A 14407-nucleotide genomic window follows, 5' to 3' on the forward strand; every position below is an offset into this window, starting at 1 on the left:
TGTATATTATGAAGATATACACATATATACACACATATATGTCTTCATAATAATATAACTAAAAAATTAATCTTCAAGTAACATGTAGAATCCCATTGTAACAGATTTGACCAACCATGAAAACTTTTATTGGAAACTTTATCACGCAAAGATGCATGTAGTTTCTAGGATTAGGTATTTTGTTGAATTTCTTGGTTTTCTCTTTTTTCCTGCTATATTTGCACCTCTCTTTGTACTTCTCTTACTTTGTTAATTATCGAGTCTAAATCTTGTTTCAGTATTGCAATGAATTCATAATATCATTGATGTAGGTTTTCCTTTGAACAAGCCTTCTTAATTCTGTGGGATGTCCTCCCATAAATTCTCTCAAAACAACTTGCTGAAGGACCTCCTCTAGGTATTTTAATATTTTGTAGATATCAATGTAGCATTCAGTCTGTCTCTTGCTATATGGCTGGCATGTCTCCTTATGTTTATTTTCTTCCAGTTTTATTTATATCAAGGACATCAATATTAGTGTGGCTCTTTTTCTCTAAAATTATATTAATTTGGTAATTGGACAAAGATTTCACATTTTGTGTAGAACAGTTAAATTAAGGTTTATAGATGGTTTGATAAAAATGTGTGATTCTTTACATCCTCTGCTTCCCTTTCCACCATTCTACCACTATCACTACCATTACTGCAGAAATAGAAATAAATGATACTGGACTGAAGGCCATTTTGTACTTTGTTTGTTTGTTTTGTGGCTTACTCCAGCCAAAGAGTTCGTTACATGCGGCCAACCTTCTGGTGATAGCCTTTTCTCACTTAGCTAGGCAGTCTGCAGGCAATAGGTAAATTCTGTTGCCCATTTCTGACTCAAAAGCTTTACATCTTGGTTGAACTTAACCATAGGTTGAGTTCTACTTGTATGGCTTTTGGGAATTCCTGTCTCAGGAAAGGGTCTTTGCTCTTTACTAATAACTACCCCTCAAAAGAATGTAGAACTTAACCTTTGGTAAAAATCATCCACTATAAAATCTGTATTGCACTGTAATATGCTCATAATTGCTGAATACCGAAGTATTGTCTTCCTTATACTAATTCCTTGCATGGTCAAAGACTGCTGGGGTGTTCTTTATGTAAGATTAGACTTCTAACAAAATATTCTTTAACAGAATAACCAGATCAACACCGTAACAATGGGCTACCTGCCCAAATATAGAAGTAGCTCCTATTAAGTAAGGTGTGTAGACATTAAGATACAATCACTCTTCTTTCCACTGGCAGAGGATATATAAAATTAATGATATTGTTACTTCATATCATAGTACTGATTTGGAAATTAAACATAGACATAGATTCCCCTTTACTCCTTTTCCTTTCTCCATTAAAAAGTCCCCAATATACCAGTATTTACTGTGTATTACACAGTCATAATATTGGAGTCCTTTGTTTTTTCTTAATTCTAAATGTCATAAAGTACATTCAAAGAAGATTATTGCTTTTAGCAGGCAGCTAGGCAATACAGTGAAAAGAGCACTGGACCTAGAGTTAGGAAGACCTGAGTTCAGATATGGCCTTAGACATTAGTTGTATGACCCATGGCAAGTCACTTGACCCTGTTTGCCTCGGTTTCCTCATTTGTCAGATGAGCCAGAGAAGGAAATGGGGTCACGAAGAGTTGGACAAATAACAACAACATCACTTGAAGCAAATCATTGCAAAAATAACACATGGGCTTTCTACTATAATGTAATTACAAGAAAGACATTTTAAAATGCTTCTGTTGCTTAACAAAATAAGCAGTGAATGCCTATTCAAGGAATAAAAATTATTTTGTCTCCTTTCACTTTCTGACAAGAAAATTTTTCTCAACTTTGGTAAGGAATTGTTTCTACACAAAAGTAAATGTACCTGGGTAAGCTAGGTGACTCTGGATAGAAAACCAAGCCTGGAGACAGGAAGTCTTGAGTTCAAATCTGATCAGATACTTAATAGCTGTGTGACCCTGAGCAAGGCACTTAACTCCTATTGCCTAGCCCTTACAGCTCTTCTGCCTTGGAACCATCATTTAATGTCAGTTCTAAGGCAGAAAAGTAAGAGTTATTTTTTAAAAAGTAAATATACTGAGGGACATTTAGATCTCAAGATACAAGGATACAAAGCTTATCTTCAACTTTTACTGACAATTGCCTACTGCATTCTCTTCTGGCACTGACAAAAGTATAAGACAGGTTACTTTAGTGGTGATGAAAGTTACTTGAAGTATGGCTTGCGCGAAATTAATTCCACCCTCCCTTACATTTTTGAAAAATAGCTTATCAAAGTTAGACTGTGGAAACTCAGATAAGATTTTTTTTCAGGAAGGTAGTGTTCTTTTTTATTACCATACAAAAATTGTTCAAAAGTGGATTATGGTTACTAAAAATATTTTAAATTTAGAGTGACCAGGATAGTCTCCATACATTAATTCTTTATGGAATTTTATTTTTGTAAATTGGTTATGAATTTTCAGGAAGGCCATCAAATAAGTATGGAGTAATTGAAGTATTATTTCCTCTTCAATGTGTTACCAACGAGTTGTCACTTACATTAATGTATTTGATGCCAAAAGATGTTTAAATTACGGCCAAGAATTGGATAAAACACTTCAGAACACTAAAACTTGGGTTTCTTCGGGATTTTTCTTCAGAATATTTACAGGAGCAGTTCTTTTCAATGAGGAAACAACTCCTCCCTGGAACTCTTTCTCAAGCATTCTGGAAAATTCGATTTCTTGACAAGTAGGCTATAGCCACTTGCTGAAGGTCACAGGAAACTTTTTTTTTCCTTTGTAGGAATCAGTGTCTGGGTTAATCAGAAAGAGAGTACACATGGGAGTGTGTGTGCATGTGTATGTGTGTGAGAAAGATAAGTACTTTTTTTTTTTTTAGAGACAGATGGGTATGCTAATCTGACACTCCACAATTTGGAAAATACCTTCTGAGTATACTAATGCTGCTAACCTATGCTAAAAACACCCATTCAGTTAAATTGCTGTTCTTACGTATTTTACAAACAATTTCAGCATTTTGAGTTACATTGAACCATTGGGTATTTTTGTCTAGGTTTGCTTTGTTGCTTATAAAGCTTTGTGTTGGTTTTTGTTGGGAGGTTTTTTAAGCCATCCTTACTAGTTTTCCATCAGACAGGATGGTAGTGATTGAATAAGTCTACCTGATTTTTGTTGGGTTTGGGAGAGTTTTTTTGTCTTTGCTGTTTCTAAGATGCCTGATGTTGTTTTTTTTCCCCCCAGGCCTGTCATCCTTACTTCAGAGTGTGACTGGGAACCCAGTTGCTTCAAGTGAAGCTGCATCCCAAAGCACTTCATCTTCCCCAGCCAACACCACCATCTCCAGCATGAAAGGGAGGAGTCTGCCCTCCAACACACAATCCTTTATTCCTAAAAGCTTTAGCTACTCTCCCAACTCTTCAACTTCCGAAGTTTCTTCAACTTCAGTTAGCAAGGTCCCAGTAGGACATAGCCCAGGGCTCCCAAGCTCCAGTTTTAAGCCACCATCTAATTCCCTGGGATTTACTGCTTCCCACAATGCGAATCCTGCTATTCCATCCACTGAACCTGCTCTGGGGCAGTCCTCTGAGATTCCTAAGCCAAAGCTAGAGTCAGAGCCCACCTCCCCAAGCCTAGAGATGAAGATCCATAACTTTTTGAAAGGCAACCCTGGTTTCAGTGGGTTAAACCTAAACATCCCAATCCTCAGCAGCTTGGGGGCCACCGTTCCAGCCGACAGCCATCCATCTGACTTCCAGCGAGGCCCGACAAGCACTTCCATGGACAACATCGACGGAACCCCCGTTCGCGACGAACGGAGCGGGACGCCTACCCAAGACGAGATGATGGACAAGCCGACGTCCAGTAACGTGGACACCATGTCCTTGTTGTCCAAGATCATCAGTCCCGGCTCGTCGACCCCCAGCAGCACGAGGTCGCCGCCCCCTGGAAGGGACGACAGCTATTCCCAAGAGCTGTCTAACTCCGTGTCTTCCTATCGACCTTTCGGCCTCGGCAGCGAATCCCCCTACAAGCAGCCCCCTGATGGAATGGAGAGGCCATCCTCCCTCATGGACTCCCCCCAGGAAAAGTTCTACCCGGATACCTCTTTCCAGGAAGATGAGGATTACAGAGATTTTGAGTACTCGGGCCCCCCTCCATCAGCCATGATGAACCTGGAGAAGAAGCCGGCTAAATCGATCCTAAAAGCGAGCAAGCTTTCTGACACCACCGAATACCAGCCCATCCTGTCCAGCTACAGCCACAGGACCCAGGAGTTTGGCGTGAAGTCCGCCTTCCCTCCAGCCATGAGGGCCCTCCTGGACCCAAACGAGGGCTGTGACCGGCTCTCCTCCTCCCCCGGCCTGTACAGCACCTATGGCCTGAGAGGGAGCGAGTCCGGGTCGGACCGGTCGCCGTCTCCCAGTAAGAACGACTCCTTTTTCTCTGCTGACTCTAACCACAATAGCCTTTCCCAGTCCGCCACCGCCGCTCATCTTGGTCTGGCCCAGAAGCAGTACCCGGACTCTCCACACTCGCTGCCGCACCGAGCTCTCTTCTCTCCGCAGAGCACCCTTGCCACTCCCTCGGGCCGGCCCGCCGCCGCTGCCGCCGCCGCTGCCGCCACCGTGGACAAGGTCCTGGCCTCCACCATCTCCACCACGTCCACCATGGAGTTTAAGAACATGCTCAAAAATGCCTCACGCAAGTCATCGGATGACAAGCATTTCAACCAGGCCCCCAGCAAGGGCAGCGCCGGCGAAGGCCTGGCCGCCTTGAGTTCGGGCGAGCAGCAGCCGCCGCCGCAGCCGCAGCAGCCGCCCCAGCCTCAGCAGCAGCCACAGCCGCAGCAGCCGCCGCCGCCGGCACCCGAGGAGCACTACCGCATAGAGACGCGCGTCTCCTCCTCCTGCCTAGACTTACCTGACAGTACTGAGGAGAAGGGGGCCCCCATAGAGACGCTGGGCTACCATAATGCCTCCAACAGGAGGATGTCAGGGGAGCCCATCCAGACGGTAGAATCCATCCGGGTGCTGGGGAAAGGGAATAGAGGACACGGGCGCGAGCCCTCCAGGGTGGGGTGGTTCGAGCTGAGCCCTTCGGGCGCCTCCTCCTTCGACAACGGCCCCTCCAGCGCCTCGGAGCTGGCCCCCCTCGGGGGTGGGGGCGGGGCGGGCCTCCCCGGCTTCAAGGCGGCGCCGTACAAGGAGCGGGCGCCCTCGTTTCAGGAAAGTGTCAGCTTTCGCTCCAGCAACTTCAACTCTACTTTTGAACACCATCTCCCGCCTCCTCCCTTGGAGCATGGGGCACCCTTCCAGAGAGAGCCTCTGGGGCCGTCATCGGCACCCCCAGGCCCCTCTAAGGAGCATGGGGGGCTCTTCTCTCGGGATACTCCCAGCCACCTGTCCTCTGTGGATATCTCGAACCCCTTCACAAAGGAGGCCACCCTAGGCCACGGTGCCCCTCCCCCTCCCCCTGGGGATCATAGTGGGGTTCCCTTCTCCACCCCACCCCCTCCCCCTCCCCCTGGGGAGCACAGCAGCAGTGGTGGCAGTGGTGTCCCTTTTTCCAGCCCTCCCCCTCCTCCTCCCCCTGTTGACCACTCAGGGGTGGTCTCCTTCCAAGCCCCACCCCTGGCAGAGCACAGCGGAGTGCAGGGGCCCGTGGCCGTGTTCTCCAAGGAGCATAGCTCCCTCCTCCAAGGGAACCTGGCTGAGCATTTTGGAGTGCTCCCAGGACCCCGGGACCACGGGGCCCCCACGCAGAGGGACCTCAACGGCCCTGGCCTGAGCCGCGTGCGGGAGAACCTCAGCCTGCCCACACATTCTCGGGAGCACCTAGGCCCAGGCCACGGAGGAGGGGGAGGGGGCGGCAGCAGCAGTGGCCCTGCCTTGGGTCCCCCACACAGAGACACCATCAGCCGGAGCGGAATGATCTTGCGGAACCCCCGGCCAGACTTTCGGCCTAGGGAATCTTTTCTCAACAGAGACCCGTTTCACAGCTTAAAGAGGCCCAGGCCACCTTTTGCTAGGGGCCCTCCGTTCTTTGCACCAAAACGCCCATTCTTCCCTCCCAGGTACTGATGGAGACCAAGGGAAAGCATTTTGAACACTCTAGAGAGCATTGGAAGTAGGTTTTTTTGGTTTGTGCTTTTGTTTTTGTTTTTTGTTTTTCTTTTCCCTTCCCTCTCTTCCCCCGTTTTTTATTGTTGTGATAAAGCCCTCCCCCTCATGTCACCTTCCTAAATTAAAAGAAATCTCTGCTTGCACCTCCCAACTCCACTAGACTTTCCACCTTACCAACCTGCCACCCTCATTTCTTTTTGTGGGATTTTTACATATATATTTATATGTATAAATGTACATTATTTATATATATAAATGTATATACACATGCGCAAAGCCATTTGGTTTGGTTGTGAGTCATGGGACAAGCAGAAGAAAAGGAAAACAAAATCTGTTCTAACCCCATTTTCTGAAGAGTATTGCCATTTAAATAAAACTTCCAATAGTACAGATAATGACATATGTGCGATGTTGGGGTGTTATTTGGGGCTTGACTTATCATGTGGTCAACCAGTGGATTCCGCCCTTCCCTTCTTCCCCTCACCCCCCAAATGTCACTTGCTATAATCAGCTGAGCCATCAAGCTTTGGCCGTCTGTGTCCTGCTGACAGTTGAAGGGAACAGCTTGGGAAGAAATCAGAAGCCTTTGGTTTGGGTAGCTTTTGAAAAAGACATTAAAAGTTTCTGAGCACATATGTATCACTGCTCTTCACCTCCTCTCTCCAATGTAAAAATTCAGACATCCCTTCACAACAGTTTTACAGGAAACCTTTGGGACAAAATGAGCATTCTAAAATTTTTGTTTCTGGGAATACCAGAGAAAAGGATAGAGAAAGGTGATTTCTAGCTGAGTAAAAATAGATATCGATGGTAGATAATCTCTATGTACAGTGTGAAGTATGACATGTTTCTGTTCTTCATAAACACATGTAGAGATGGACCCAGGATCATAGGTGACTGATTCACACATGTGCACCTAGATCTTTGCCTCTGCTTCTGTATCCTATCTTCGTCTTTCCCATTTTCCTTTGTCTCTGCTCTTGGTTTGGCCAAAAGGAAAGTCACTACAGCTGAGATCTAGTCATAATGGCAACAAATGCTTCGAAGTTATTTGTTCTTTGTTTTCTTTTTAAGGCTGCCTCCCTAGATGTTTCTATATTTAGAATTTAGAGTGTCCTGAAGTTATTCTTTCTGGTATCTAGAAAAGAATCTTTCCTCTGGGCTATGTCAGCAATTCATGGCAAAGATTCACTAGGAGAGAGAGAGAAAGATTTTACGTCCCTCAAGTGTCTAAAGAAATTTCTATAGCATTTTTTAAAATGTTATATATATACTTGGGATCTATTGTTTCTTTACCCCTTAAGAGGAATGTGGATACAGGACCACCTAATAGATCTTAACTTCTAGGGTTCATGGACAGCAAGCTATCACTAATAGGACTGAACTCTCAATCCAAAGGCAGGAAGAAATCAGGTTTTCTATCCCTGCCCTAAAAGGGATCAAGTTGCTTTAAGACCCTGGAGAAAAGCAATGGTTGAAATTGTTTCCACTGTCACATTTAGCATCCTAGAGAAGCAGCCCTTGCTTTGCTGCAGTTTCCTTTGTTTTGTGATTTAGTGTCTCTCCCTATTCTTTTCCCACCCCTTCTACCTCCAAAATATATACCTGATGTGGAAATAGTGTTTGGAGAATCTCCAGTTGGGTAACTGAAATAGCATCTGCTGAGGTTTTCATCAGATCCATCAGGTTTCTTATACTTTCTCTCCAAGCCAGGGAAAGAAGATGAGATAAAAGTATGAGTACTGATCATTGTGGGGAGGAGGAAACAGTTGTTTTGTTTTGCAGGGGAGTGCACAGTGGAAAGATCACAGAAGGTATGGTTCTGTGTCTTGTTAGAACAAGCTTACTTTGGTATTAAAGAAGGGAAACCATGTTTAATAAGCCTTTGGAGCATTTAATGTAACTTATTCCACATTATTTATTTGAACTTAGAGGTTCGTGTTTTGTGTAGTTAGGGTGCTAAAAAGCCATCCATCTTCCTAATGTGTATCTAGGCTTTAGCCTAACTCTTCTCCCTTTTTCTGATGCTCCAAGGTCCCCTAGAGCTCCCCACATGTATGCACAGTCTTGTGGTATTGGCTGGATTAGTTAGCAAAGAAGCAGTTCAGTAACATTGAGCCCTAAAATGTTTGGGGAGACAGAGAAAGGAAGTATGGGTTTCGTTTTGATTTTTTGAATATTGAAATAGATTTCCTGGGGGGGTGGGGGTTGGAAAAAAGGGATATGTTTCCCTTTGGAATATAAGAATGTGAATTATTTCTGCTGCTCTTGCTTAAAGTAAAAGTGGTGTTTACTTGAAAAAAGCTCTCACCATTTTATTTCATCAGAAGATGGCCTGAAAGGTGCCCAAAAAGTAGACTCCTGAATGTTTGTTTGTTTGTTTTTAGTGGGGGGGGGGGGTGTCCTTAAAGCATGATGGTTAATGCCTGAAAGGAAGACTTTGTACAGTTTAAAAGACAGACTTTTAGTGGCTTTTTTTTAAGCCACAAAATCTTCCGTGTTTGTATTTGGGGATGGAGGTGGGAGTTAGTACTTAACTCTCAGCTGTTAACTTCAAGGAAAACTATCTACAACAGTAACAGAAGATGCCAGTGTATATATGTATGCTATAACAAAAAAAGACATTTCTGGTATACGTAACATGAACTGAGAGGTTTTAGTCTTTCTGTGTCTGTGATTTAAACCTCCTTGACCATGCTCTGACTTTTGTATCTTACCTTGAGTTTAAAAAATAACAATAAAAAAAATATTTTTTAAAGAAAACATAACATCGTGTGTCTTGACACAGATATGATTAGTATGAAAGAAAAAACAAAGTCATTGCTGAAATCCTTACTACTCACTGTGAAATCACAGACAGAGAACTGGGGGGAAGGGGTGGGGGAAGTGGGAGTTAAATTACCCCAATACCACTTTAAGCTTTGTGAATAGAATCAGATGTAGAGGTCCTAAAAATTGGCAAGAGTTTGGTGTTTTGACCCTGCAAAACCTGCTTGTCGATGGCCCATCTCTCCTTGTCCTAGTCTTGCACCTCATAGACTGCCCTCCCAGAGGGGACTGCAGTGTCGGGGTGAATGTGTGGGGAAGCAAAAAAGGCATCTAGATAATGTGAATATGCTATACTTCCTAATTATAAAAGACTTGGTCCTATTTTGAAGTTGCTGGTTTATGCAGAATTAAGCTGCAGCTGTTATTGTTTTGAAAACAATGTAATTGACTGCTTTCCTCTTTTTTTCCTTTCTCTTTTTTTTGGGGTGGGGTGGGTAGGGGTGGGGATGGGGTGCTTGTTGAGCTTAAAAATAGATATGTTGGATTGATAGTCTCACCTGTTCAGTGTGGAAACAAAAGTACCTGCATTTAAAGGTAACAACAATGAAACTGCAGATCCTTTGAAATGTGTATTAATAACATTTAATAAAATAACTAGTTCTAAAGGTTTGACATTTTTCTTTGAGATTATGGGCCATGAACAAGCCCTCAGGCTTCCCCTGGTGAGTGCAAAGAGGAGACTGGAGAGCAGCTGACCCTATCAAAGAACTGGCTTGTGGTCAAAACTTCGCTTTTTTTCCAGCAGACGTCATATGACTGCCAGGACCAGTGGGGAAACCAACAGCAGCAAACCAGAAGAAGAAAACCTGCATATTTCTCTGAAGACAGGGTTGCATTTCCTTTTGATTTAGAGATGTGTTTGTTGTGCACACTCGTGGTGCTGAACAAAAGGTGTTGTAAACCAGTGGTGTCAAACTCAAAATAGAAACAGATACTGGCCACATATTGACTTTAAAAGAAAAAAACAAAACACAAAACTAACATGTTATTTTATTTTGTTAAACATTGCCCAATTACATTATAATCTGGTTCAGGCTGCACTCTGGAGTTTTGTGGCCTGAGTTTGACACTTCTGTTAAAACTACACTGTCTCCTCCCTCCTTTCCCTACCACACACATCTCTCTCCTCCAAGCCTTCCCCCTATTTTTCATCATCCTTGGAGTATTACTTTTCTTTTCCAGTTTAATAAAGAACGCTCTCCTCTGTAGTGTTGTTTACTTATCAAAAAGGGCCATTGTCCATTTTTTGTTCATCTCTTTTGCCTTTCCATTCACTCCTGAGACTTTCCATTGCCTTGAAAGAGTAATAGTTCTGTGGCAAAAAGAAAGCTTAGAAGAAAAGCAAAGACAGGGATGTCTACTTATTCTTACATTTTGTCTTAGCGGGAAAGGTAGTTGACGTGGACAGTTCTCGGAGGATTCTCAATAGGAGCTGACACAAACTCTGAAAAACTATAGTTTGCAGGCAAAGAGCTATTTGGCAGGCAAACATTAACTTACTAAAATAAGGCTGTGGATACTTTTTTGGCCAGCATATCCCACACATTTCTTGTCATTTCCTTACTGGTGATCTTTATCATTTAGGAACTTCAACTCTTCTGCTTCCCCAACCTGGTGTAGCCTAGTAAATGAATCTTTGGTGTTAAAGTAATTTCTGGTCATCCCAATTGGAGCACCAGCTGGGGAAGATAAACTCCCTTTGCTTATCTGAAGTACCGGTGTGTGTCCCTCCCTGGACACTTCGAAAAGGCAATGTTCCCAAATATCCCCATGGCTTTTTTTTTTTCCTTTTAAGTTCTGTAATCTTTCTCACCTCTGAAAAAAGGGATTTGTCCTGTTTCTCTGTTTTGAGTTTGCTATTTTGAGTTCATGTCAACACTTCTCCCTCACCTCAATACTTTCTTAAGCCCAATCACTTGTAAATTGCTACTATCACACATTCTAAAAGGCCTTAAACTTTTGGTATTGGGCGTTTCTCAGACTTTCTGAGTAACTGCATAGACAAGTCAGCTGCTATTGTTCACAATAGCTGAGTAATAACTCATTGGGGCTGCATAGACAAGACTATAAGGAGACACTCATTACTAAGTTATGGGCATTCAAATAAGCAGCCCATGTTTTTTTTTTCTCCTGAATAGAATTCTAGGAAAGCAAATAGAGGAAGTAAATGTGCCCTCTCCTTCACTACCATCACCTCCCCATCCCCCGCAAGTAGGGGATTAGAAGACTCATGATATTTGAGATAGTTTGGGGAGGCTAGAAAATGTAATCTTGCCTACTTGCAGACATTTCAAATTATTGCCATACACACCTGGGTGTCAGTTCCCTCTTGTCCAATTTCCTACTGTCTTTTACCAATTAGATGTCAAGAGTTGATAGAATGGATTACACGAACTAGCATCTCCTGGTATTGGGAGCAAAGTAAACAAGACAAAAACAGTTTCTTAGGTGACTCAAAAGAAAAGGTGGCTAAACCAGAACTAACCCTACCTTTGTTCTACTAAAGATAAAAGGCTCCTCCTGGGTCCTGCCACATTTTATTTAAAAAAACAAAAACAAAAACCGGCAAACCCAATTTTCCCTTGTAGAATGTGGAAAATAGGCTGGGGTATCCTCTCTTCATTGGAACAGGGATCAAAAGGTAGAGGATTTTAAATTCTCAGTGGGGCTGTCAGCTCCTGTTCCTTGCTCAGTGGTATGTGCCCATAAGGCAAATAATGCCCTTTTATGGTCCAAGTTCTTAGAGAAAACCAGAAAGTGGCTCATCTTGAAGGGAGATATGATGATGGACCTTTCTAGGTTCAAAGCCTATGAATTTAGGTTACCTGTATTCCTGGTCCTTTTACCCACCTCCACATTGGAAACTTTCATTGTGTGCCCTTTCCACCATCTCTTTCTTGACATGTAGTTGGCCTCCCCTTTCTCTGATTCCTTCCACTTAAGTGTCATTATTTTTTTTTAAGTCCTAGGAGATAGGAGATTACCTGGGAAGGGAAATCAATATTTTGTGAAGACCAATGATCAATCTATCCACCCACCTGCCTTCTGGGGGGAAAAATCTTTATGTCCCCAGGAATAAGTGAGCTTTTTCTCCTACTAAGAAGTCTCCAGGGAAATTGACTTCAAAGCCAGTTTGTTAGCCCCTATTGCCTTCAATTCCTATGACCAAGTTCTTTGAGGGATTTCATATTCATTATTTCTATTGTACTTTTAGCCACATCTTTTCCTTAATCTTCAAGAAATTGATGTTAGCAGTGTAACAAGTGTCTTCTCACTGATGAATTGTTAGCTTCATTAAGAGTTATGCTCAATCTGAGCATATATGCTAGTGGGGAAATGAATTCAGATCATTTTTCTTGGTTAAAGATTTTCCTATATCCTTTCTTTTCCTCATGTCCCTGGAGAATGAAGAGTGTGCTCAACCCACAAATGGGAGGGATATGACTGGTGATTTTGCAGTGGAATAATGCCTCTTTTTTCTTGAAAATAGAAAAAGGGTTAGGGACCTCCCCAAAATAAGACCAGTTAGGTACCACTCTGTACAAGACCTCAATTCACACTTCTTTTTTCCTTTTTGTCTGATAGAGGAGCATTTGTAAGACATTTCTTGGATTTCCTATCTCTTCCTTTCTAACTCAGGGTTTTGGACCTCCAGCCAGGAAAGGCTCTCAGAAAGGAAAAGTTGACCCTTTTTCTCTGGGGTCATTTCATGACCCCGTGGAATAAATGTTGAATGACAGAAGGAATGAAGAAACCTCAGCTCTGAGGGTAGACATATCCCAGACAGACTAACGGGGTTAAATTTCCTGGGGCTGAGGCTGATCCCAATCACTAGTTAGGGGTTGTGGAATTAGATGATTCAGAGTTTAGTCAGTTTGATAGAGGTGGATTTGACAGCCTCTTCCCCCAGCTACTTGTGGCTTGAAGCTCTGGGAAAAGCCATTTTAATTATTCAACTAGCTTTGCTAAATGCTTACTACATACAGGGTACTATGCCAATCACTAGAAATATAAAACAATTTTCTTGCCCTCAAGTAGCTTACATTGTTAATAGAACTTGCTCACAAGTAAATACAAAATAATTACAAAAGGGAGATAGTGCTATTATCTCAGGAAATGTCAAGGGAAGCACCAGAATTATGCTTTGAAGGAAGTTAGGGATTCTACAACTGGCTTAAAGGAAGGAATGACATGCTAACTATGGAAAACTAGTTATTTGATGACATAGGCAGTGGAAGTGGCATATCATGTGCAGGGCACCTAGCCCACCAGTTTGGAATGGCTTGCATAAAGGAGAGTAATATAACATTGAGAAAAATAGGGGGTAAATAGATTGTTGAGAACTTAAAATGGCAAGCTGGGGATTTTATATTTTACCCTTATACACAGTAAGATGTTACTGATGGTATTTGAGAGTGGAGCTGGTGTGTTATAGAACTATGAGTTTGGCAGCTAGGTGGAGGACAGATTGGAGAGGGAAACAGGGAAATGAACTAGGAGATCATTGCTCTGAAATAGAGTTATGGCAGATGCATAAAAAAGCTGACCCCAAAGAAGACAAGGCACTTTCAGTTAAAACGTCAGAACCTTTTTGATATGTTTACTTTTACTAAAATTTTTCCCCTTATTCTTTGTTATAAGTGATTGCTCTCTGGGAGAGAGTGAGTACAGAAGATACATTGGGAATTCAATAAAAAATTGATTTTTAAAAATAAGGTGAAAATTACTATGGAAGTAGAATTAAAAAGATTCAGATGAACCAAAACAACCATCTTACTGTAGATAACTTGGTTCTACATTACTCTCTATCCAGGGTGTTTGGGGTATACTATCCAGGTCAGCATGCTTATCCACACACCCTTTCCCATTTTCCCCATTTGGGCTGAAACAGAGGTGAGGATTTCGGTCTATTACTAATATTTCAAACCCTTTTGTAGTTGTTCTGTGAGCACGTACACTCTTGTGTAACTTTCCCACGTTTCTTTTTCTCTTTCCATTTCAGGATGTTCAGCAAGTCAGAAGACAGAGCCAAGATCTGGGGGGGTCCTGAATCTCTGACTCAGGCCAAAGACTCAAACCCCTCCTTCCCTGTCCCTCAAAAAGCTGTGACCTCTGTGGCAGCGCAGAATAAATAACCTCTGAATGGAAACTCTCCTACCATCCACGGTCCGTCATTCTCTTTCACGCCATTCCTCCCTCTAACTACCCTTCACCCCCATTTTCATTGTAACCAAGACAATAAATAAATTTAGCCCTAGTCCACTGTGTCCAGATTTAGTGTGGGAAGAAAGAATAGGAGATAAGGGAAGCTCGGAACTAGGGTTGGAAGAGGAAGAGGAAGTTTTTGGAGTGAGAGCTGAAAGCCAGGTTGTCCTGTCCTTGGTGGACAGCCAGGAAAGCGAATGCTTACGGTGAG

The 14407-nt window shown here is 42.8% G+C and overlaps 1 protein-coding gene across 2 annotated transcripts in view; it reads left to right on the forward strand.

Annotated features, from left to right (window-relative positions):
- Window positions 1-9596, forward strand: part of RPRD2 (regulation of nuclear pre-mRNA domain containing 2) — a 78401-nt gene extending 68805 nt beyond the window's left edge. For both annotated transcript variants that reach the window (XM_056819336.1, XM_056819337.1), the window contains one exon: window positions 3281-9596. In XM_056819336.1, coding sequence (XP_056675314.1) covers window positions 3281-6120 — 2840 coding nt within the window. In that variant the 3' untranslated portion in view covers window positions 6121-9596. The remainder of the gene's footprint in view (window positions 1-3280) is intronic.
- The last annotated feature ends 4811 nt before the right edge of the window (window positions 9597-14407 follow it).

The sequence above is a fragment of the Monodelphis domestica genome, chromosome 2 (genome assembly GCF_027887165.1).
Source record: "Monodelphis domestica isolate mMonDom1 chromosome 2, mMonDom1.pri, whole genome shotgun sequence".
NCBI classification, from domain to species: domain Eukaryota; kingdom Metazoa; phylum Chordata; class Mammalia; order Didelphimorphia; family Didelphidae; genus Monodelphis; species Monodelphis domestica.